The 27,500-nt window shown below is 34.6% G+C and overlaps 1 protein-coding gene across 1 annotated transcript in view; it reads left to right on the top strand.

Moving 5' to 3' along the window:
• Positions 1-27,500, top strand: part of LOC136849552 (general transcription factor 3C polypeptide 1) — a 1,135,756-nt gene that overhangs the window by 998,243 nt on the left and 110,013 nt on the right. The window contains 2 exon segments of the mRNA XM_067122889.1: positions 24,666-24,705; positions 24,707-24,953. Of these exon segments, the coding sequence (XP_066978990.1) occupies positions 24,666-24,705; positions 24,707-24,953 (287 nt within the window).

A 27,500-nucleotide genomic window follows, 5' to 3' on the forward strand; every position in this document is an offset into this window, starting at 1 on the left:
ACTGTAGTCCTGATTCCTCGTCCGTCGCTGGTTCGATCCCACGGACGGTGGACTTATTATCAACTAAAATTCCTTCGTAACATATATGAAAATATATTTATTTCGGTAGAGTTTTGGATATTAAAGGACGTTTGTAGCTTTCTGATTGTATATGAATCACGGTGATGTGATAAATAGTCATAATATGGCTACGTATAAGAGAAAAAGCACTACACGGTCAACATGGCAGAGGTGTGGTGGATATCGCCTCCAAACGCAAAACACCTGAGTTCGACGGGTGAGTTGATGGGAGATGTTATTCACTTATACCTCTCTTGTGGCGATTTATTTGCGTCACTGTAGTCCTGATTCCTCATCCGTTGCTGGTTCGATCCACGGACGTTACATGGACTTATTATCAACTAAAAATTCCCCCTTGGTAACATATATGAAAATATATTATTTCAGGTAGAGTGAATTGATATTAAAATGACGTTTGTAGCTTTCTGATTGTATATGAATCACGGTGATGTGATAAATAGTCATAATATGGTTTACTGTTACAAACGCACTTTTACGGTCAACATGGCAGAGGTGGGTGGATATCGCCTCCAAACGCAAAACACCTGAGTTCGACGGGTGAGTTGATGGGAGATGTTATTCACTTATACCTCTTGTGGCCGATTTCGTTAGTGCGTCACTGTAGTCCTGATTCCTCGTCCATCGCTGGTTCATTTCCCACGGGACGGTGGACTTATTATCAACTAAAAATTCCTTCGGAACATATATGAAAATATATTATTTCCGAGGTAGAGTGAATTGATATTAAAGGACGCGTAGCTTTCTGATTGTATATGAATCACGACGGTGATGTGATAAATAGTCATAATATATACGCACATAAACGCACTACACGGTCAACATGGCAGAGGTGGGTGGATATCGCCTCCAAACGCAAAACACCTGAGTTCGACGGGTGAGTTGATGGGAGATGTTATTCACTTATACCTCTTTGTGGCCGATTTCGTTAGTGCGTCACTGTAGTCCTGATTCCTCGTCCGTCGCTGGTTCGATCCCACGGGACGGTGGACTTATTATCAACTAAAAATTCCCCTTCGGTAACATATATGAAAATATATTATTTCCGTAGAGTGAATTGGGTATTAAAGGACGTTTGTAGCTTTCTGATTGTATATGAATCACGGTGATGTGATAAATAGTCATAATATGGCTACGCATACAAACGCACTGTACGGTCAACATGGCAGAGGTGGGTGGATATCGCCTCCAAACGCAAAACACCTGAGTTCGACGGGTGAGTTGATGGGAGATGTTATTCACTTATACTTCTGTGGCGATTTCGTTAGTGCGTCACTGTAGTCCTGATTCCTCGCCCGTCGCTGGTTCGATCCCACGGGACGGACTTATTATCAACTAAAAATTCCCCCTTCGTAACATATATGAAAATATATTATTTCCGAGGTAGAGTGAAAGGATATTAAAGGACGTTTTGTAGCTTTCTGATTGTATATGAATCACGGTGATGTGATAAATAGTCATAATATGGTTACGTTGGTCAAACGCACTACACGGTCAACATGGCAGAGGTGGGTGGATATCGCCTCAAACGCAAACACCTGAGTTCGAATTGGTGAGTTGATGGGAGATGTTATTCACTTATACCTCTCTTGTGGCGATTTCGTTTTGCGTCACTGTAGTCCTGATTCCTCGTCCCGTCGCTGGTTCGATCCCACGGGACGGTGGACTTATTATCAACTAAAAATTCCCCTTCGGTAACATATGAAAATATATTATTTCGAGTAGAGTGAATTGGATATTAAAGGATGTTTGTAGCTTTCTGACTGTATATGAATCACGGTGATGTGATAAATAGTCATAATATGGCTACGTCGAGAAAACGCACTACACGGTCAACATGGCAGAGGTGGGTGGATATCGATCTCCAAACGCAAAAACACCTGAGTTCGACGTCTGAGTTGATGGGAGATGTTATTCACTTATACCTCTCTTTGTGGCCGATTTCGTTAGTGCGTCACTGAAGTCCTGATTCCTCGTCCGTCGCTGGTTCGATCCCACGGACGGTGGACTTATTATCAACTAAATTCCCCTTCGGTAACATATATGAAAAATATATTATTTCCGAGGTAGAGTGAATTGGATATTAAAGGACGTTTGTAGCTTGATTGTATATGAATCACGGTGATGTGATAAATAGTCATAATATGGCTATTGATGCGACAAACGCACTACACGGTCAACATGGCAGAGGTGGGTGGATATCGCCTCCAAACGCAAAACACCTGAGTTCGACGGGTGAGTTGATGGAGATGTTATTCACTTATACCTCTCTTGTGGCGATTTCGTTAGTGCGTCACTGTAGTCCTGATTCCTCGTCCGTCGCTGGTTCGATCCCGGGGACGGGGACTTATTATCAACTAAAAATTCCCTTCGTAACATATATGAAAATATATTATTTCCATATAGAGTGAATTGGATATTAAAGGATCGCGTTTGTAGCTTTCTGATTGTATATGAATCACGGTGATGTGATAAATAGTCATAATATGGCTACGAGAGAGAAACGCACTACACTCTCAACATGGCAGGTGGGTGGACTGATCGTCTCCAAACGCAAAACACCTGAGTTCGACGGGTGAGTTGATGGGAGATGTTATTCACTTATACTGTAATGTTTTTATTATTCTTTTTTTCTTCTTTCGTTATATGTTTGCATAGATTTTAGTCTTTCTCTTCTTACCTTGGTTTCTTTCGAGGTGTCCTTCAGATTCCGCTTCATGGATGATGTGCTATCTTTGTATATTTATTCCTTTTAAATATTGATATCTCTCAGAAAGGCGTATAGAGACGAGATCGGTAATTTCTTTCACTTTAATTAGTACTTAATATTATAAAGATCAGTACAAAATTAACAAGTTACAATGATAGAAACGAATCACTCTTGAATCAGTCTATATGGGGAACACGGAAGCGATTGGGAGAAGTACTCTCCCTTGAAGGACACAGTTCTGACTCTCGTCTCCTCGTCGGTCTCTCACTGTTGAACCCTCAGGAAACTTGCTATCTGTAAATCTCCACCTCCTTCTAGCCTTATTGGAAGGATTAATCAGCAAGGCCTCCCCTTCAAGTAGCTGATTGGAAGGACTGTAGTGGGTGTGATTCAAATCTCTCCTTAGAGGACTTGATAGGAGGTGATCTTAGGAGGGTGTGGGAAAGACCCTCCCACACATAATTGATTGGAGGTTGAAGAAGTATATCACTTGGGTCAACCCCAAATTCCTGGAACTTCCACGAAAACACCTTCCGAGAAGGCGGGACTATAGAATCAGCTGTTGTAAGCATTTAGACTGTGCTGACTCATGTTTTGCTTGGCTTCAATCGCGAGGCCATTATTTCCCATTTTTACGACTGTTTTTATGGCTTAAACACGATATACTGCAATGTAAACATCTTTATGTATTGATAACACGACACAAAAGCATTTGGCCGTTATCACTGTGTTCTTTGCCTCTCTTTTACTCTTATTTCTCTCTCCTTCTCTCTCCTTAACTTTTTCTTTTCTTCTCTCTCTTCTCTCTCTCTCTCTCTCTCTCTCTCTCTCTTTTCTCTTTTCTATTTAATTTCCTATCTATTCTACACCACAACATCACTAAATCACGCTACCTCACACTGCCCTCAGTGTGACAAAAAGAATATATTTCAATGGATGATTGCAAAATCACAAACAAAATAAAGTATTTATATGATTTCCCATCAAGTCAATTCTCAAAAATATTTAAATTGCACAAACTGTGTCAATGCACTAATGCAAAAAAATCAATTAAGAATATATGGAAGAAAATTCACATATATTATATCATGAATCAAAAGAGATACATATACATACATATATATACATATAATGAATTGTTATACTGTAAAATGGTTAATTGTTTTAACACACAATGCCAATAATAATACATAAAGAATTCAGTAGCAAATTATGTGTAAAAGATCATTTTACTCTTCATTGGTCCTCTTTATTTCTGTTATAATCTGCTCAATATTTGAAATTACCACACGTTTGACCAAAATTGCAAACACTATTATTACAATAATGATTATGACCAAATTGAACAGAGACAGAATTGGTGAAACATTTTCTTTGTAATAGAAAATTCATCTACTAAAGCCAACTCATTTATTTGTTTTAACTCTAACTGAGACAGTTTAAATTCTTTAACTTCACTAGAGTAGTTCATGTAGGGCTTATTTTTATGGATTGTGATTTCTGTGAAGACATGAGGTTCATAATATAATTTATTAGGAATAACTAACTTGCAAGTCTTATCAAAAGCATGGACATTATTGAAATTAATTTCAGTACTTACATTATGGCAATTAATAGTTACTGTTACTGAACTTAGTGAAAACACAAAAACTGACTGTTCTACTATAATGGAAACAAAATCATGTTTGGATAATTGTGTACACAGTACTGTCTCTTGATTCTTGTTTTCAATTATTTCTTGAACACAAGGATAGGCATTAGTAGTTTCATACAGGTTGTCAAGGTTGCAAATATACTCTTTATCTTTCAAAAGTATACAATCTCTTAATTTAGCATCAGTAATAAATGACATCATTAGTCCATGTTCTTCTAATGCAAAATTGATGTGGTTGACATTTGAGATAATTACGTTTTCCTTTATCAACATGGGAAAGGATGTATGGACATCAGTACATCTGCCTCTTTTTGATTAAAAGGTAAAATTAGAAATCTTATTCTTAACTACCTTGGTGGTTATCAAATTATAATAGACCATTATATCCTTTACCATAGGGGTATAATGTCCTTCTACCAAAAAAATCACTAATTATGCCCTCTAATTCTCTTGGGTTTATTAATGTTGGACTTAATATTCCTTTATAGGCTAACAAAATGGCATTTAATAGATCTTTATGGTCTTGCAATACAATCCTAACATTGTTCATAAAATGTACTTAAATGTTGTTCATCTGTTATTATCTTAATCTCTTTGGTAATGTTTGTGTTCACTTGATTAATAAATTCCTTTATTTTTTCAATTCACACTGTTTAAGTTTTTGAGAGCTTATAATCTTATTTAACACAATGCCTCTTGTTGCTGCCCATTTCTCCAGTTTGTCTATACGGGCACTTTCTTTTTTACATTAGAGTCTGTCGCGACTCCAAATAATTGATTAAGTGCTGTTCCTATAAAAGGTAAGAGGGATCGTTTGGATCTTGTATTTAACACACTTCCTATGTCATTATCTAGTTTTTCCAACAATGGTAAAACACTGTTATTTTCACTTTTCCTAATTAATGATTTTAATTCCCTTTGGACATCTTTCAATGTCATTTCATTGATAAGCACTGATGTAATGTCAATACTCACTATGCCCAAGTCCTTTATTAATTTCACAGATCCCTTTTTCTCTAGTAGTGCACCCTTCCGGATCACCACCTCAGATGACACATAAAGCAGTGTTATGATAACCAAGAAGAACCGCATGTTTGTATCTGTAAGAATAAGCCTTATCAGATATTCTGTATACAAATCATTTTAATGCCTACACATTGTTTATATCTAATAGTTCAACACTTTACATAAATTTATCTTTTTTTAAATTGTATTTGTTATTTATTGGTTCCTGTTCAACTTCTTTCAATAATTCAACTATTCTTTATTGGACCAAGAGTCTGTTTTTATTACCTTTACATGATTGGTATGAACAATTCTTTCCTTTAGATCACTCTCACTTATGATCTTTAGCTTATTTAACTTCAACACTTCTAATACCCTGTAAGGACCTTGAACTTTGGAGGATACTTTTACATTAGGACCTTCTGAACATGATTCTGAACATATACCTGAGCACCTACTACAATTTTTGGTTTAGCTGTATTTTTGTCATAGTACTTTGCTTGGACACTTGAGCTTCCTTAAGTCTAGTCCTCGTTTGTTTGATCGTTTCATATGTACGTCTAGTTTTCCAGGCAATATAGTCATCATAGTTATAAGTATGTCGGGGTGGTGTTGCATCATCTAGTAACGTATTTGGTAGTCTCTTCTCGTATCCGTATAACAAGTAGTGTGGTGATTCTCCTACTGTCTCATTTACAGTATTGTTTATAGTAAACTGTACGTCTTCCAAAGCTAAATCCCAGTCTTCTGTATTAGGTTTAACTAAAGTTTTCAGGATATCCTTTATCTTACGATTCGTTCTTTCTACTGCTCCATTTGAACTTGGTTTATATGCTGTGATTTGACATTTATTTATCTCATAAAATTCACATAATTTTCTTAAAAGTTCACTAGTAAATTCTGCTGCGTTATCAGAAAGAAGAACTTGGGGACATGAATGTCTCGTAATAATTCTAGATTTAAGAGCTTCTGCTACTGTAATTGCATCTCTATTTCTTACTGGTACAGTCTCTACATATCTTGTTAGATAGTCTAAAAGACTAATATTTGTTTATTCCCCTAACAGTTGTTGGAAATGGACCTAAAAGTCCATAGATACGACCTGAAATGGATTCAACTCTGATGGGTATTTTTCAAGAGGAGCTTTTGGATTTACGTTACCTTTATGTCGATTACAAACTACACAATTTTGTACAAAGTTCTTGGCATCCTCACTACAATGGGGCCAAAATAGTTTCTGGTTAGGATTCTAGTTGTCTTTTTGATTCCTGGATGTCCTGCTAACTTGTATGAGTGTGTTAGTTCTAAAACTTCTCTGATTAGTGTTTTCGGGATGTATAGTCGAGAATAACCATTCTTCTCTGTTGGTCTTTTATACAATAATCCATTGATTAAAACAAAATCAGGTTTTAAAGATTCATCTGTCATTAGTTGTCCTATTATATGCCTGATTTCTGTATCCATTCCTTGTTGTATTTGTACTCTTTCCAAATCTAAATCTACCACTTGACAGCTAAAACAAAAAGTATTAGTGGTAATACATTTCTCTGTTTCTTCTTGGGCTCTGGATAATGCATCTGCTAGTGTATTAAATTTTCCTGGGATATATCTGAATTCTGGTGCAAATTCTAGTACACTAATGAACCATCTATTGAACTTCATGTTATTTGTAAAAGTTCTCTTCTTAAACAAATCACAAATTGGTTTGTGATCAGTAAGTAATTGACTTTATGTCCAAAAATTATGTGTCTAAATTTCCTTAGACCCCAGTATAATGCTAAACATTCTCTTTCTATTGTGCTATAATTTTTCTCTGCAGCATTCAAAACTCTACTGGCATAATATACTGCTCTCATTCTTGTTTTGTCCTTTTGTAATAATACAGCCCCTAGCCCGGTACTTGATGCATCACAGGCTAAGTAAAAGTCTTTGGAGAAATCTGGGTAGACTAGTACGGGATTCCTGGTCATTTTACTCTTTAGTGTTTGGAAGGCTGTCTCTTGTTCTTTATTCCATTCATATTTGACATCTTTCTTTGTTAATTCTGTTAATGGTTTGGCTATTGTAGCAAAGCCTTTAATGAAAGGTCTATAGTAGCCTACCATTCCTAGGAATCTTCTCAATGCTTTCAAATTGGTAGGAGCTGGATATTCAACTATTGCTTTTATCTTGCCTGCTTGCATTCGGGTTTCAGACCATCTTCACTAATTACATGTCCTAAGTATTCCAAGGATTTCATTAAGAATTGACATTTCTTTAATTTGATTTTTAATCCTGCTCTTCTTAATCTTTCCAAGACTATTTCTAATGTTTTGAGGTGACTTTCTAAATCTTTGCTAAAAATGATAACATCATCTAAGTAAACTGCAACATTTTCTATATCCCCAATATTTGAAGCATTAATCTAACAAACGTTAAAGGAGCCGAAGTGAGTCCAAATGGCATGACTTCAAATTGCAAGTGTTCCTTGTGTGTGCTGAAGGCTGTGAATGGTTTCGACTCTTCGTCTAAAGGTACTTGCCAGTATCCACTAAGTAAATCTAAAGATGAAAATATCCTTGCACCTCCTAACTGAGCTAACATATCTTGAATCACTGGCATTGGCATTCTATCGGGGATGGTGTTGGAATTTAACTTTCTATAGTCTATCACAAGTCTCCAATTTCCATCTTTCTTTGGAACAAGTAGTAATGGAGAATTATATGGAGATTTAGAAGGAATGACTACCCCATCTTTCTTCATTTCTTCTATCAAATTATCAACTATGGGTCTTTGGCTTATTGGTAATCTGTAATTAGGAATAAAGAATGGTTTTGTTCCATCATCTAATACAATTTTATGCCTTAGGACATTTGTTCTACCTAATTTATCTCCTTCTATTGCTATTACATCTCTGTATTTTTCTAATACTTGAATTAATCTATCTTTGTTTTCTGGAAAATCTGTTTTATTCACTTTGCTTAATTCAGATGTTTGACCAGTTACAGAGAAAAATGCTTCTTCTTCTAATGTTAGTAATGGATTGTTAATAGGTATTCCTTTACAAAAGATAATGCCTGCATAAAGTGTTAGTTTGTTATCTGAGTAGTTCTGGACATAAACTTCACAAGTATCACCCTTCATGTGGACTAAAGAATTATCCATTCTGACAAATTCTGGTAACTCTTCATTTAGTAAAAGAACATCTTTAACTCCTATCTCTTCTTTTCCCCTTAGATGTATTTTTGTTAAACACTTTGGATGCAAAATTACCTGTCTGTTTAGTATTAATTGTACTTTATTATCATCAGCAGTGCTTACACAACATACTTCCTCATCTTTTGTTTCTGCAAAGTAACAATGTTCTGCATCTATACTAGTTTCTTCAGTTACTGCTATTATATCTTTTATATCTACTTTATTTATTTTCTTTAACAACAGTACCTCATTTACTAATTTCCTTTCATTATCATAGCTGATTACTACATTGCTATAATATCTGTATTTATCTCTGCATAATTATCCTCATAAATGTCTTGTTCCTTGTCATATTCAGAACACTGAGATCACCTTTATTTATTTCTGGGTCACTTCTTTTGTTGGAGGGTATAATTTCTGGATGTGCACATCTTAAAAGAACTAGTCTGTAATTGTGAAATTCCTCCTTTCCGTTACCATTCATTTTAATTTGATTGTTCTCTTGATGATAAGTTATTTTCTGTATGTCTTTGTCGCTTGTTGAAGTCGTCTCAGACAAATTGATCAGATTTGGGTGAAACTTTTCTTCTTCAAGCGTAAAGCATACGCTCTTTTATTATCTTGTATAAGGTTAATCCTTCCTTCTCTGCAATTCAGTATAATTCCACATTTCTTCATTAATTTATATGAGAACAACACCTGTGCGGGAAAGAACCTGTCTTCTAGAACTATAAAACTTTCAACAGTTTTATGTGACGAAATAAAGTCTATTTCTAAGTTCACATTTCCTAAACTTTTTATCTGTTTACCCGCTACTCCTTTTATTATCTTGCTTTGACCCTGAATTAGCGTTTCTTTAACGCCTAAGTAACTTGTTAATGTGTGTTTATCTATTATGCTTACAGTACTACCTGAATCCATAAGGACAGTACATAATTTATTCTGTATTGGAATTTTAATGATAGGTAAATCCTTTCTGATTATTTCTTCTTCATCCATGGAAAATACTACTTCTTTACTCTGCAATATGGATAGTGCAGGATGAACCTTCACTTCTCCTATTTGCTAATTCTTCTTAATTTATCTTCTTGAAGGACTTTCTTGTGGTATTCTGTGTAGGGATAAATTGTCATTGATTTGAAGACTTATTTGATGCTGAGCATTACTACTTAATTCAACTATTTCTTTATTTCCTTCTTGTGTTTTAAACCAGCAATTCTTTGTTAAATGTCCATTTTCTTACAAAACCGTGCAGATTCTAGGTTTTCTACACTCATTTGTAAAATGATTTGTATACCCGCAGTTTTCATAGGCTGTCTTGGGTCTCGCCCCTGAGCGGAATAGTTCACTTGGGTTGAAGTGTTTGTGTTTGAGTTTTGACCATATCTATAAGGTTTGTGTGGTCCACTCTTTGTTAGATTGTTTCTTCCCCTTTTGATCTGGATTCCATTTTCTTTTAGTATTTTGGGCATATTTCCCTTGGAAGGTATTTGGTCTATTTCCTGCTTGTCTGGAATTATCATAGAATTTATTATTCAGTTTAAAATTAGGATTATTATTTCTGACTTTCCTTTCATTTTGTGCTTCTGTTGTTCCCACGAATTCCTTGGATAGATTTATCTCTTTCCTTTGGATTTCTTCTCTCATTGTCTTCAATGTTTGAAGGCTTGTTTTTCTTGGATCAAGTTTTATTTTTCTGAAAGCTTTCTTTTCCTCTTCTCAAGAATATTATATATGGTTCCAAATGACAGGTAATTTAATACATGCCGTAGCTCAACTAATTTCTGGGCACTAGCCCCAAACTGATCCTTGTCTCCTATAGTAATACCTGTCTTCTCTAAATCTTCGCTTATTTTCTCTATTGCATTCTCCACGCTTGCATACAAATTAGCAATTGTTTTATATTGTGGGTTAAGAAATCTAGTTAGGTTATATAAACTGTCAGTCTGATTTACTGGTTCCCAGAGTGATAAACAAATTTCTTTAAATTCTACATAGTTATTAAGTTTGCTAAAACTTGTGGAATTCAAAGTTTTATGTGCGTCTCATGTTCTGAGCTGACGAGCAACAAGGCTTCATTTATCTTAGCTCTTTCATCTGTTATTCCCCTGAAATTATACGACTATCTGCATCTGCTAGCCAATGATTTACAGTATAGGCTTCGAGTCTGCTTTTGTCAGGATTGGAATCATCCACCTGTCCACAGAAGCGTGTGGCGGTTGTTATGACATGCCGCCTGGTTTCATATTAAAAATTGTAATGTGCGAGTATTATTAGTATTATTAGTATTGTTACTATTATTATTATTGTTAGTAGTATTAGAATGATTAACACTATTTTGGTTCTGGTTATTTGTGTTATTATTGTTAGTATTTCCTTGCACTACAGCGGAGTGGGAATTTAGTCTTGAAATTCGACTTCGTCTAATTGTCGACGGTCTTAAATCGTAATGTGAATGTCTAACAGTGTTCAGTAATTCATCAAATACTCGTTGCATGTCCACGCAAAAAAATTTTTCACTCAGAGTACATCAATCAAAAAATATTTTACGTTATATTGTACCAAGATTAAAAAACAATTTGTCAAATTGTCACACAAAAAAATTAAATTCTCTATTGAGTTCAAGTGCACAATTAAAACCTTTTTCAATACTCAAAATAAATTCTTATATGAAATTGGGCATCATATCATTAAAATTCATTATAATAAGTACACAAAATTACATATATAACTTCTCAAATAATCATCACCAACCGAGTAAAAATAGCTAATTCCTATCTAAATTATTTACTAAATAATTAATTTATCATAGAGAGAGTAATGCTGGTATTTATGCAAAAATAATTTTATTCACTAGAGAGAGAGTTTCTTAATTTTCAATCTTAAAGCAAGATGCAAAAAAAATATCTTCATTATTTATTAAGAGAGAGAGGACAGTAAATTCCTTACTGTGTTGTGTTGTTGATATCGTGATATCGCTAAATGTTGTTCATTCGGCGGTGAATGTTTACGTGGCTATCCTGTCGGATCACTACGTCTGCGTTGTTTTTCCGCTGTGGTTTTCCGCTTTCGGAATCTTGTTGAAAGTTTGTAAATTGTTTTTCTTCAATCACTCGATGCAATGTCGCTAACACTGGGCTTATTATCGCTGTCGGCGTCTTGCTCAATTTGTTGACGGTAACAGTTCAAAATGTTTTTGGCTTCTGGACGCACTAAACTGTTTTATTCACACTCGACGTTCTTGTTGTAAAGCTGCTATTCGCTGGAGTATTTTTATTTCTTCTGATATATTTTGTTCGTCGTCATTGTAAAAAATCTAAGTTCGTTTTGTAGAATTTCGTTTCACTGTAAACTTAAATAATTGCACTGATAATTTCATTAATGTTCGTTTGTTTCGTCTCGCCTTCTGGATCCACTTTAGCTGCCACCAATTGTAATGTTTTTATTATTCTTTTTTTATTCTTTCGTTATATGTTTGCATAGATTTTAGTCTTTCTCTTCTTACCTTGGTTTCTTTTCGAGGTGTCCTTCAGATAAACTCAAGATGATGTGCTATCTTTGTATATTTATTCCTTTTAAATATTGATATCTCTCAGAAAGGCGTATAGAGACACGAGATCGGTAATTTCTTCACTTTAATTAGTACTTAATATTATAAAGATCAGTACAAAATTAACAAGTTACAATGATAGAAACGAATCACTCTTGAATCAGTCTATATGGGGAACACGGAAGCGATTGGGAGAAGTACTCTCCCTTGAAGGACACAGTTTGACTCTCGTCTCCTCGTCGGTCTCTCACTCGTTGAACCCTCAGGAAACTTGCTATCTGTAAATCTCCACCTCCTTCTAGCCTTATTGGAAGGATTAATCAAAGGCCTCCCCTTCAAGTAGCTGATTGGAAGGACTGTAGTGGGTGTGATTCAAATCTCTCCTTAGAGGACTTGATAGGAGGTGATCTTAGGAGGGTGTGGGAAAGACCCTCCCACACATAATTGATTGGAGGTTGAAGAAGTATATCACTTGGGTCAACCCCAAATTCCTGGAACTTCCACGAAAACACCTTCCGGAGAAGGAGGGACTATAGAATCAGCTGTTGTAAATTTAGACTGTGCTGACTCATGTTTTGCTTAATTCAATCATGAGGCCATTATTTCCCATTTTACGACTGTTTTTATGGCTTAAACACGATATACTGCAATGTAAACATCTTATGATTGATAACACTCTTTGCAAAAGCATTTTGGCCGTTATCACTGTGTTCTTTGCCTCTCTCTTTACTCTTATTTCTCTCTCCTTCTCTCTCTAACTTTTTCTCTTTCTATCTCTCTCTCTCTCTCTCTCTCTTTAATCTCTCTCTCTCTCTCTCTATCTCTCTCTCTCTAAAAAAATCATTTAATTTCCCTATCTATTCTACACCACAACAATACCTCTTTGTATCTAATTTCAAGATCTAATAAAGTAGTCCTGATTCCTCAAATCCGTCGTAAATGGTTCGATCGCATGTAAACGGTGGACTTATTATCAACTAAAATATAAATAAATAACTATATGAAAATATATATTATTTCCGAGGTAGAGTGAATTGGATATTAAAAATTGTAGCTTTCTGATTGTATATGAATCACGGTGATGTGATAAATAGTCATATATATATATATATATATATATATATATATATATATATATATATTATTGTTTTCCTGGCGATTTAGTTTGAAATATTCTTTGTGAGACAGGTAAAAACAATTTAAGGTAATTTAACCTTGTGATTCAGACTTCAAAATCCAGGAAAACATAAAAAGAGGAAAACATGAATTTCATATTACAGCGTAAGGCTCTTGTTACTGAGGTTAATATTGCGTAAAACAATGGGCAAACTTTATCAGGAGTGTATTTACATAAAATAAATAACATTACTAAGAGGAATGCTAGTAGATTATTGATCCTGAAGGGATTCCTAAAAATGAATGAAAATGGGGGATTCCAGACACATGATTTAGAAGCTTCTTATATAGGGTCCCTCTGAAATGAGATATATGCACATTATACATCAGTAGTGAAAATAGACAAAGGGATAATGAATTTTGTTTTATGAGGTGCCAAGGGGCTTGATGAAATAATGATAAAAGAATAAAATAACATTTGAAAAAACGGACATTTGACAAAGATTTTGTTTTTACTGGCTTTCAATTTAAGTAAATGTTACTAGAAAAGATGAATGAATGGAGGTCTTCCAGAAAATTTTTTTAAATTAATGAGGTAGGGTTGGTTCCATCTTAAAAGATCCGTGGATGACTTGAGATTTCGAAATAAATAAATCTTCACGTGTTAGAGATGCGGGGCTTCAATAAAAGGGCAAATGAGGTGGGAACTAAACGAAGACAGCTGGGCAATGGCATGTGGGCATCCGCAGGTCAAAGGTGGAGCGAACACATTTTCGGTAAACAACAAAATAAGGGCAATTAGGAAAAGATAAAAAAGGGCCACGTGGTTAGCTAAGGCACTGCCAGGGCAGGTGTTTGGGGACTTCTTCACTCCCTGTCTTCCAGCCGGTAAATGAACCGAGGCCTCGTGGTTTTCTGCTTTTATAAATCTCTTATGGGGCAGGGGCACTTCAGCATATAGGGGTTGAATCATTTTTGCTTGATGCCCGCAAAAGGGGCTTTTTGCCTGTAATAAACGACCAGACAGAAAACACTTTGCCTTGAAGAAAGATCTACTTAAAGGAGTAAATCTAAATCTGTTTTAAACCCTTGTATTCTGCGGCCTGCAGTTCCTAAAACAACAAACAAACAACAAAAAAAAATAAAATTTGCTAGCCAATTCTTGCTAAACATAATACCTCCCCATACAAGATGATGTACACATTCTTTATGCATAAAATAAAAGCGGGAACAATTGTAAGAGCAAAATTAACCCAGATCAATGATAGTTCATTTTGTAAAAAAACGCAGCTTATTGATGACATTTTTTATCACACCATAAATGATATGGATCATGAAATGCTAAAATATCGTTTAATATCAAATTAAATATTAATATCCCAATAAATTATCACTTTAAACAAAAATTATAAATGATAAAAATACTGCCGAATCTCAATCCACACAGAAATTCCAGCGAATAAAGTCGCGCTAACACTGAGCTATCAAGATAAGTTAGATAAAAATTGGTGTAAATTCTTTACTGGCGAAGCAATTGAACTAGCTGAATATTTTACCTCATTCAATAGTTCATTGGCCAATACACATACATGCTTTTTGAACGTTTTTTATCAAACCGTGATTTATTATTTTCATGAAGCTAAGAAATCGCTTAATAACTTAAATAACAAAAATAAATTGGGAATTATCACTGAAGGGGAATTTATAATAAATGGACAAAACTGCCGAGTAAAAGGTTAATAAAATTTGATATTGCGATATTTAGCTTGATCAAAATAAATCAATGTGATAAAAAAAATCATAAAAAGATCTTTCCTGCCTTCCATACCAATTGAACTATCAATTAAATGGGTTAACACCAAATAAGTATTAAAAACTCGATACTAAATAAAAACACCAGACAAATGTTAACTTAAAGGAATGATAGCTCAGTAAAATTTTGTGTAATTGGCTGTTAACCAAAAACATCCTCATAAGGGAAAAGATTTCTCTTTTCCCCATTTATCACTTATAAAAATAAATCAGATAATTTTCATCTGATATTCTAAAATAGCATGGATTTGATATTAAATCATTAGTATTATAATGGGTTTGTTTATAAATCACTGACAATAAAAAATGTCATAAAAGAGCTATGTTAAAAATAAATGTATGTTGAACTAAAAACAGAGTAGAACATTTATCTATTTGTAAAAATAAATCCCCGCCTTAAATAAATAAAGTACAAATAGACTAAATTAAACATATACCTTCATTGATAGCTGAGTGTTTTTTAAGTGCCCCTTGAAGTAGGTTCCTTCACGTGGTGAGGGAAATAAAAAAATGGCTTTTTTTCTTCGTTCTTACGAAGAATAAGAGTCCGGCCCTGACGGATCACCTACAAACCTTTCGATTTAAATGGCGTGGATATTTTCACTTTTGTACAAATTTCTTGGACCTGGTAAAAGGAAAAGGTATCATAGCTGGGATTGGGTTTATATCCAAAGCTAAATAGTGAGAACCGTGGCAGGACCATCAACTGCCCGATAATGTTCGGACCTGAGTTTTCAGGCGGAACTATTCTAACTGGACCACGGATTCCAGGGGTGTCTAGTTCTGGGAATAGGACTCTCGCATTCTGTCCGGTTTGCCCATAATGTGATTAGGTGGGGATGATTGTATTCTAGTAATGCTCTCAGTCCTATCAAGCGGGTTGGCTTACACTTGAGCCACTTAATCATGTTGTGCCATCCCCTTTGGGGTAGGGTAGGATGAGGACATTTGGGAGTCGGTTCTCACTTGTACCATTGGTGGAAGAATAAAACCCCATGAAAGGCTGATGATATCTTTTAAGGTTTTCAGGTTTATTTACTTTTTTAAAATTTTTTCTCAGTTTTACTTGTCTTAATGCAAAGTTGTGTTAACGATTTAATACCCTGGACCCTTTGATGGTAGCGATTTGGCACAGTTAACAACTGCAGGAACCCCTCTGACCTCTCTCTGGAAAAATCAGGAAAAATACGAACATAATTACACTGGAGCCCTATTTGCTCCAATGAAAAACAAGCCAAAAAAAAACAAATATCTTGATCCAACATTGACCCACTTCGACTCCTTCTTTGGGAGGAAGTTAGTCAAGATTCCTAACATTAGAAACGGAGAAAAAATATCTAAATTGAAATTAGAAAACTTTTATTGAATCGACATTCAACTACTGAAATGTCATTCAGACAAGTAAAACAACAGATGTGGTTGATAAAACCACTACAAGAAATCAATCGGAAAACTACTTAAATATAAAAATATTGATAATGTTAAAGTACATATTAAAAACATGACAATTTGAACAGTGTCCAGGGTACCATAGTACTCCCTGATAATGATGAACCAATAGAAAAGAATATATTGCTAGATTCCCTTAAAAAAAAAAGGTACAACAATATACAAGATACAAATTTACAACATAGCTAGTAGACGGAGTAATGAAAAAAACTAAGAATAGCAAAGATAAAATTTGAAGGCCATGAATTACCCTTAAAAATAAAAATCTTAGGCCAAAGCAGAAACTGAGACCGTAAAATAATATAAACCACTACAGTGCCAAAACTGTAGTATGTGTGGACATACAAGAAAAAAAATTGCCATAATACATCTGTATGTGCATAAAAATGGATCTGACAAACATGCCACACAGTGGAAGTGTGGTGAACCAAAATGTATGAACTGTGGACAAAATCACCATGCAAGATCTAAGGAATGTATATATTATATATACAATACGGAATTGAAATTACTTCAGGAAAGGACAGGAATGCCTATAAAAGAGGCCAAATTAGAATTAAAGGTTAGAGGAATGCATGATCCCGCTAAGAAACAAACTTTTTCTGCAGCAATAAGATCAAACAAAGAAACAAAAGTGGAAATAAATAAGAATAACAAAACCCTGGTAGATCAGTCTCAAAGGAAAATAACCACTTTGCAAGAAGAAACCAATATAGCAAAGGACCAAGAAATGTATACAAATCTTTGCTCAAATTCATTTGAAATTTTAAGAGAAATAGAATCACTAGAAGACAATACAAGCACCATAGAAATATTAAAAGATAGTTCTGATGAATTAGAAACTAAAGAAAAAAGACCTTTAGAGAGAACTCCACCCAAGACCAACAAAAACCAACTATTATTAGAGATACATCCATTAAAATAAAGGTGGAGACCCCAAGAAAGAACATAAACCAAATAATAAGAAAATACCTTTGTCTCCTAAAGTAATAATAAAACCAATAGAAACAGATACCCAAAACATCAAAGAAATAGTAGAGGAACAAACCATTGACAAAAATGATTATGTGATGGGAGAAGAGATTACCCATCACCAACAATAGGTACAGCAAGAGTAAATGAAAAAACAACACACGAAAACACATGTGGATGTAATGAATGCTTCATTGAACTGTGCAACAAAAATGAAAGCATAACAAAGGACAGTTTAACAAACACTATACGAAATTTTATAAGTTACAGAAATAAAGAAACTACTAGTTTGGACACTCACGAAAAAGGGCTGTATGTGCATTGGACACATAATGTCTTATAAAGAAAAACAAATAAATATTGTAAATGAAATTTTAGAAAAAATGCAGATTGATGATCCACAAAAAGAAAATAACATTTGAACACACTAACGTTATACTCTCAATAATTATATTATACAATGGAACGTAAATGGTCTACAGACCAGATTACATTTGGGAGAAATACAACGATTACTAAAGGAATATGAGCCAATGATAATATGTTTACAACATGTCAACAAAACAATACCAACAATAGGTAAATATACCTTAGTATCTACATCTAGAGAAGAAGAAGGAAATTTAGGTACTGCTATATATGTACATAACAAAGTATGTTATGACATAGTACCTGTAAATTTTACTGACTTGCAAATATCAAGATAAAATACGAATAAAAATGATAATTACATAATTTATAACTTATATAACCAACCTAATAAAAGTTACGACATTGATAAACTTAAAGATTTACTTAACAATACCAAGGAACCTACATTAATAGTAGGTGATTTTAACGCCCACAACCCAATATGGGACTGTCATTGTACAAACTCAAATAGAATAGGTAGTAAAATAGAAGAGTTCATGGATTCAACAACATGTGCTGTATAAATGATGACAAAATTAGCACATATTTTTCAAAACACATGGAACATTTTCCTCAGTAGACTTAACTTTATGTACAACAAGCATAGTTGACAGATTGGATTGGAATACAGTTGATGACTTGCACACCAGTGATCATTTCCCAATATTAATTTCCTTATTGCAAAATAATCCTGCAAAACATGTCCTCACTATAACATTTATAAAGCAGATTGGGAACGATATGAAATGCACACTAGAAATATCCCACAATTTGAATATTTAAAAGACCATAATGAAACTAATAAATTTCTTGTTGATTTCATTAAAAATGCTGCTGATAAAGCAATACCAAAGTCAAAACCCCATCCAACAAAACACAAAGTTCCATGGTGGTCTGATGAGTTAACAGAATTAATAAATATGAAACATTCAATAGGGAGACGATTAGATAATTTGAATAGAAAGTTCAATAAAATGAATAAAAATTACCGATATTAGAAAGAACTTTACAAAAAATTACTGTATTATTACTAGAAATTGATACATTAAAACCTGTATACAACAAAATATCTGCAAAATTTAGAAAAGAAGTAATTCAAGGAAGAATCATTTCATGGAGGAAATACGTATCAGATCTCTAATAATACTCCCATACAAAAAATATGGGAAAAATTCAGAAAATAAATGGTACCCATGTCAAACCACCTAGACATGCCATATTAAAAGATGGGAAAAGAACACTTGATCCAAAAGAAATAAGTAATATAATGGGAGAAAATTTAGCAAATGTAAGTAGTGATAAGAATTTAGATGAACACTTCCGCACAAAACAAAATAAAATAGAATTAATAACAATAAATTTTGAAACAATCGACTATATATATTATAATAGAAAATTTAGTATGTCAGAGATGGAATATGCTCTCTCGAACAGCAATAAATCTGCTCCTGGAGGTGACAATATTTGTTTTGAGATGATCTGCCACTTAGCACCTTTGGCAAAGTCATACTTATTAGAGTTTTATAATCATTTATGGCTTACTGAAATTTATTTCCAGATGATTGGCGTAAAGCTATAATAATTCCTATCCCCAAACCTGGAAAGGATCCCAGCAATGTAAATAATTACAGACCAATTTCTTTAACAAGCTGCTTATGCAAATTGTTAGAAAATGGTAAATGCTTCGACTAACATAGCACATTCGAGAAAATAAAATTTTAACTCCCACTCAGTTTGGGTCTCAGTGTAACAGATCCACATTGGATTCTCTCTGTAACTTAGAAGACGATATACTTAGAGGTTTTGAACAAAAAACAAATTACTGTAGCTGTCTTTTTGGACATTGAAAAGGCATATGATACCACATGGAGGTATGCTATATTAAAAACTTTACAAAACAACAACATCCGTGGACATTTACCTATGTTTATACAGAACTTTTTGACAAACCGCAATTTTCAGGTGAGAATTGATGATGATCTGTCTAGAACATTTCCACTTGAAAATGGTGTTCCACAGGAAGCGTCCTTAGTGGAACACTGTTTACTTTAGCAATTAATGATATCAGTAAAATCTACCTATTGGCATTAAAAGTAACCTGTACATGGATGATTTTGCCATATATTATTCAGCATCCCGAATAAAACATGCAGAACGAATCATTAATAAAAGCATAGTAAAAATAGATGAATGGGCCTCATCTGTAGGCTTTAAATTTTCCATAGATAAAACTCAAAGCAATCATGTTTTATAAAAATAAAAAGTGGAAAAAAGGTGAAGAAATAGATTTAAAATCAAAACCATAGTATACCAATTGGCCAAACAGCAAAATTTTTGGGATTAGTATTTGATACCCACTTGAACTGAGAGCCCACATTACATATGTAAAATCTAAAAGTAAAAGAGCATTAAATCTAATTAGAAAACTATCAACACCACTTGGGAGCCGATAGACATACCCTTACTGTGCTGTATAAGGCAACAGTTCTGTCCATCTTTGATTATGAAGCGAAGTATATGGCTCGGCATCTGACGAAGTTCTGAAAATGTTAGACCCTGTCATCACAATGAAGGCCTTAGAATATGCTCAGGAGCCTTTAGATCATCACCAAAATCATCGTTACAAGTTGAATGTGGTGAATGCCTTTGCACCTCCATCTCTCCATAGAGAGCTAGTAACAATGAAAAGTGCTTTAAGAATTCAAACTAGTGATTCTCCAACCAAAAATTATTTGAATTAGAGATGTATTTATAAACAACCATCCACCACTTTTCCCAATTAGAGCTAAAAGATTGTTTGAGTCGCTGAATATAAATATACAAGTGCCTGTAATAGTAAAATCACTTCCTCCCTGGACAATGAATAAAACGAGAATTTGCACACACCTCAAGTATTTATCAAAACATTGTAACTCATATACAACAGAACACCATAGACAGCATACAATAGAGCATATAAACCTGAAAAGGTCCACATTACGCGGTATATACAGATGGATCTAAATCAGAACACGGAGTGGGATATGCTGCAGTGTCCCAAGACAAAACTTATCAGTTCTCTCTTCCTAATAATGCTTCTGTATTTACAGCAGAATTGTATGGAATTGCATCAGCTATAAAAATAATTAAAGAATCATCATTCAATAATTTTGTGATTTTCAGTGATTCAAGAAGCGCTATAGAAGCTATTCAAAGTTACAAATCAAATAATAATATAGTACAACAAATTAAATTATATCTCCATAAATTATATAATAATGGAAAAAATGTAGTAATATGTTGGATCCTCATGCATGTAGGGATCAAGGAAATGAATAAGCAGACAAAGCAGCTAAAGCAGCAACTCACATGACAAGATCAAATGTGAATATCCCTGTTACTGATTATGTAACTCACATAAAAATGGGTATCATCAATAAATGGCAATCTATATGGGATGAAGAACCTGAAAGTAATAAACTGAAAGAAATAAAACCTAATGTTAAAAAATGGAGTTCATCATATCAAAGAGAGAGACATGCACAAGTAATTTTAACATGCCTCAGAATAGGCCATACTGCCTGACACATGGGCACTTAATGAGCAGCCCACATGGCCCGGCTCCCGAAAAATCAGAATGCAAAGTAATAATAACGGTCAGACATGTGTTATGTGAATGTCCAAAGTATGACCGACAACGAATGCCTACTTTTTTGAAATAGGTCAGTGAAAGAAATTTTGTCAGAATCTTTCACATTTTTCAATCATTCCAATTTTGATGTTCTTGAAAAACTGTAATTTAATTAACAAAATATAAAAATAAATAAATAATAAAAATATGAAAATCCTTTTAACATTTGAATTTTACAAAAAAAAAAATTTTAAAATTTTGTTTAATTTATATTCTGAATTTTAATATACCGTTTTAGTATGTATGTAGAGGTAAAGTCTGAGTAAATGTATTTATTGTATGAGAGCATGTGCCTATGTGCAGTTTTTAATTTCATTTTAATTCATTCATCTTAGTATTGATGATCTATTGGGTCCTAGCGCATTGACTTCAGGCCTAGACCTAATATTTTAATCAAATCCTTCGGCCAGCCCTATGAGAGCTGAAAGTCAGCTCAGTGGTCTGGTTAAACTACTTTAATAATAATAATAATAATCAGTGGTTAGCGTCGACTGGATTCGCTGGGATGAGCGTCTGTGTCGTGGGATCAAGACTGGCAGTGCCCGTACATTTATCACTTATAAATTCCTTGTGATAATTTCCCATCGGGCATTCCCGAGGTAGCGTGGATTTGATATTGCCGATATTTGTAGCTTCATGATCGTATATAAATCACGTTGTGATAAAAATGTCATAAAAGAGTTGCATGTTCCCAACGTACCATTGAACTATCATGGTCGAGGTGGGTTAATGCCAAAGCTAAGTACAATTTCCCGCTCTCGACGGGTAAATAAAGTACACCAGGCTTAATAAGAACTTATACCTCTAGTTGATAGCTCAGTGGTTAGCGTCTAAAACTGGATTCTCTGGATGCACGTCTGTGTTTGCATCATGGGATCAAGACTCGGCAGTGCCTTATTCCATTTATCACTTATAAATTCCCTTTCGGGTGATAATGAACCCCATCGGGATATTCCCGAGGTAGCGTGGATTTGATATTAAACGATATTTGTAGCTTCATGATCGTATATAAATCACGGTGTGATAAAAAATGTCATAAAAGAGCTGCGTGTTCCAAACGTACCAATGAACTATCATGGTCGAGGTGGGTTAATGCCAAAGCTAAAGTACAATTTCCCCGCTCTCGACGGGTAAATAAAGTACACCAGACTCGGTGTTAACTTATACCTCTTGATAGCTCAGTGGTTAGCATCGACTGGATTAGCTGGATGCTGTCTGTGTCATGGGATCAAGACTCGCAGTGCCGGTCCATTTATCACTTATAAATTCCCTTCGATAATTCCCCATGTAAGAACATTCCCATGGAACTGATATATTAAGATATTTGTAGCTTCATGGTCAAATATATGATATATATATATATATATATAATATAAAACATATACATATATTATATATATGATATATATATATATGCATATATATATATATATATATAAAAGAAAATATATATATATATATATATATATATATATATATATAACTATATATATATATATATATATATATATATATATATATATATACATATATATATCAAGAGAAATGAAAAGGAAAGGTGGACAACTGCTCGTATCTCTTTCTTTGAATGCAAACTGCTCAGCTCGGACATCACTGAAAGCTGTTCACTACAAACTCACTCACCTGCCTGCTTTTAATTTACTCCTTATTGGACTCTTTGGCAATGAATATCTGTGTGAACTCCAAAAATGTTAGAGGTTGTTGAAAACAACAGACAGTATGTCTGTAAATATCCTTTGTGAATTTCATGTATCACCTGCTTGTTGATGAGAATACGATATAATAAGAATAGAGAAGGCTATACAGTGAATGCCACAGAAAGAAGTTGTTAGCAATAACATATTAAAAGAGCGATATGCTTAAATCAAATCAAGATGAGGACGAAAACAAAATTGCCAACATGGAAAAATCATAGTCAACAATTAGAGTACCAAAATTTTGGATCTAGTAAGGCAAGGGTTTGTAATTATGAAACATTATGTAAAATAAATTGAATTTCCATAATACAGTGATAACTTGCACAGAGTTGTTAATCTGTTCTAAGACACATGGCTTTAATAAAAATGCAGCTTATATCAATAAACCCTTTAAAAAAATGATCGAGACACCTTATACACCCCCATAAGCAACCCCATGTTGTCAAAATACATTTACGCTGCACAATAAATTGTTTGATAATAAAACATTGTCCTGCCTTTATACTACAGAAATTTATGCATATTAATTGTTAGAAATGTAAAGAAAACCAAGCAAAAATTACTTGTATGTAGCACTGTACACTGTACAGTACTGTACCTAGCCTGATGGGTGACGTTGATGTACTTCATGGCCTGGGGAGAGAATACATAACCAATGTTTTGCAAAAAGACAACATTTTTATAAGATCTTTGAACTGTTATGGATAGGAAAAAAACAGCGTTATATCTTTAAATATTTATAAACATACTCGTTCTTATTTCTGCCTTTGATATTGAACAAAACCACCGTAATATTGAAGCATATGTCAATTTGAATTTCTCCTTTCTTATTTAACAAAAACCACCGTAATATTGAAGCATATGTCAATTTGAATTTCTCCCTTTCATATTCAACAAAAACTATAATATTGAAAACGTTATGTTGAAACAACTTAATTGTAACACTCATTAGTATGGCAGTGCTACAATAAGAATATAGAATTCTAGAACCATGGAATAACTCATAAAGATCCAATAAACTATTGTGAAAGAAAAATAATTATTCAGGAGACATTTGACATGACCGTTTACTTATACAATTTATTTTTCTTCAGCCAGGAAGTATTTGGATTATTAGTTCTCTTCATATCTTTCTTGGCTCTCAGTACCTGTTACTTTTTTACAGTTTGTTGTTTGATTTGAAACTCCAGTGACTGACATAGCAGTGTTAGTAGGTAAAGCTTTTGAAAATGCAGATTACATCATAAGTGTGAAACATGAAATTATGTGTGTCTGTAGGAGAAAGGTATTTATTTCGGCTTTATCAGTAAAATACTAATTCTACCTTCTTATCATAATTTCAGTATGGACTATGAACAAATAAGTGTAGCTGTAAGACCTTTTGGTACGCCTTGATGGGACTCTGAACCGTCGAGTTTTAGATAGACTTCTAGGAGCTGTGCTTAGCTTAATCATGGAACGTCCTGGAATAAGTGGAAGGGATATTGTATGCAGGTTTTCTCCTGCTCTTCAACCTGCCCATACCCATGACCTCCTTGAAACTTTGGTACAGTTAGAATGCATCATAAGAGAAGAACTTATTCAGTCACACAAAGTCTCCCTTTTTTCAGACACTGTAGAATATAACCTTGGTAAGTCATTTGCTGTTTTTAGTTGCTTTCACATTGACAGTATCTGTGAACACTTGTCCCATCTGTCTTGGCATGTTCTTTTAAGAGAAAAAGTTATGAAACACTTAATTTTGTGTAGTTGCAATGAAATCAGTACATCATGGAGTTAAATGTATTCCAACTTTCCAGTGTTATTAGAGAAAGTAAGTAAAGATAAGAAAACTGATTCAACTTGAAGATGGAGACTGGCCTCATGCTGTGGAAGTCTTGAAATTTTGAATACATTCCCATACAGACATCTTGCACTGAATTCATGGATTGTAGGTAAAAGATAGAAACTGCTATCAGAAGTTGTAGATTGAGTGGTTCTACTTCTGTTTAGTTGTATTACTGAATAAGTCAGCTATGTTCCTATGGAATTACAAACCATTGCCTTTATGTAGTATTCTTCAGCAGAAGCTGGAAACAGTTACTTGGTGGTAGGAGGGTGAGTGGGGGAATTCTGCTGTATACATGCCATATGCCACCACTTTTTCTTTGGCCGTGGTTGAGAGGACATCTTTCTGCATTTTTCTGTGACTGTTTTGGTGAAGCTTTCTTGAATATTTTTGTTGATAAGTGTGGGTTCTGAAATGCTTGCAGTATAAATGTTGCTAAATGTGCACTGTAGATGTGTAGACATGAACATATGTGGGTGGCTGGTATATATCTTCAGTTAATGTTGATCCTCACTAGTTGTGTTCTTTGTGCAGGAGTAGGATTTGCAGCCTTGACTCTCCTTGCAAGGAATGTGCTGACTAGTCCCAAAATACTTAGAAGTGGAATACTCAGCTTTTGACACCAATGAAACTTTTAGGTTCCACTTTGTCAGACTGTCCTTCCTCTTCACCCGTTCCTGTGGAGCTTGTTCTCCTTTGGCGTAGGAGAAGAGAGGGATTCCCCATGTAGAGGTTGTGGTCTAGCTCACACACACTGATCAGTTCGTCACACCTCCTACTCCTGATTAATTGGCTGTATCTGGCATTATGGATTCTTTCCAGGATGCTTTAAAAACTGTGGGTTTCTTTAGGCATCCCTGGAGACCCTCTTTTGTGACATCCATGGACCACGTGTCTTGGACAGAGGGTCATATGTTCTTTGTGTTCCCTCATCCATCTGTCCCTTGTATGGTGTTCAACTATGTTGCGCTGTTTTTGTACCTGTGGAAATACCCTAGGTATCGAACATAAGTGGTACTATAGTTTCAGGTCTGCTTGACTTATCCTCTGCTACAGTAGAAGAGAGTAATCCTTGTGGTAGGAGTAACTGAAGAAGTGCAGATCTATGCCGTTCTTCTTCCTCTTACTGTTTCACTCTTTATTTTTCTCATAGTAAGAAAAAGTACTCTCAAGACTCATAAGAAGCCTCGTCACCTGAGTGTCTTCCTTCTTCAGAGGTTGATTGAAGTGCTAGCTCACCTCCAGGTAAGGTGTTTTGCCATGGCTAACATTGATATCAACACAAAAGGTATTTGAGCCCCATGACTTGAAGACTGCCCTCGGTTCTTTTAGTGCTCATGCCTTTTAAAGATACGAGATTAGATGTTTCCCTTCTCATCTTGCACACATGAACTCCTCAAATTGTACTCATGCAGACAGATTGTACTTGTGTGGACCAAGTATTTATGCATGATAGGTCTCTGCTTATGATACTTCCAAATATAATGATAAATTGCTTTGTCGATTGATTTTACATACGCTGAGAATGCCCCTGGCCCATCCTGGTCATCCAATGTTCTTCCATGGCTATGGCTGTTCATAGGTATTTCTTCAGAAGAGTAGCCCTAGGAGAGCTGTTAATCAGCTCAGTGGTCTGGTTAAACTAAGGTATACTTACTTTTCTTCAGAAGAGTTGGCCATGTTTGGGAATGTGCCAGTTCCATTTGCAAGTTAACCTCAGCTCATAGTTGGTGATTTGCACCAGTAGGTCCAATTGTTTGCCCTCTTGATCCTGAGAATGTTTACAAGGCGGACTGGTGTATCTACCCTCTTTCTTGGAGAGGAACCAGGTTGTCTTTTGAGGATCTCATGTGACCCCACAGTCCTCTTTTCAGAGCCCTTATTAGTATTTCCCTGAGATCACTGGGCTCCCACATAAGTGCAGTGACCTTGGGAAGGCAACCACAGGGCATTTGGTGAACCCAAAGTTTACAGTAAAACAAACTATGTTGTTATCCCAAGGCAAGACAGTCATTCTGACTGCTATAGTCTCTGCTTGCTTGTGGTGCTTTGGAAATGATAACAACCTGATTTATGTCAAAAGGCAGACTGTCTTCCAAGTTTCATCCTCCTTTTAATGCACAGTCAAATTTTATATATATATATATATATATATTATAAAAGTATTATATACATATATATATATATATATATATATATATATATATATATATATATATATATATATATATGTTCAGAACATATTTATTCCATTTGTCCCTTCAGCCTGTTACCTAGAAATAAAATTTAATGGCTGGAGGAGACACTGATTAAGTGGGGGTGAACTTATGTAGGCCTACCCCCCCTATCA

Source organism: Macrobrachium rosenbergii, chromosome 21 (assembly GCF_040412425.1).
Source record: "Macrobrachium rosenbergii isolate ZJJX-2024 chromosome 21, ASM4041242v1, whole genome shotgun sequence".
Lineage (NCBI taxonomy): Eukaryota > Metazoa > Arthropoda > Malacostraca > Decapoda > Palaemonidae > Macrobrachium > Macrobrachium rosenbergii.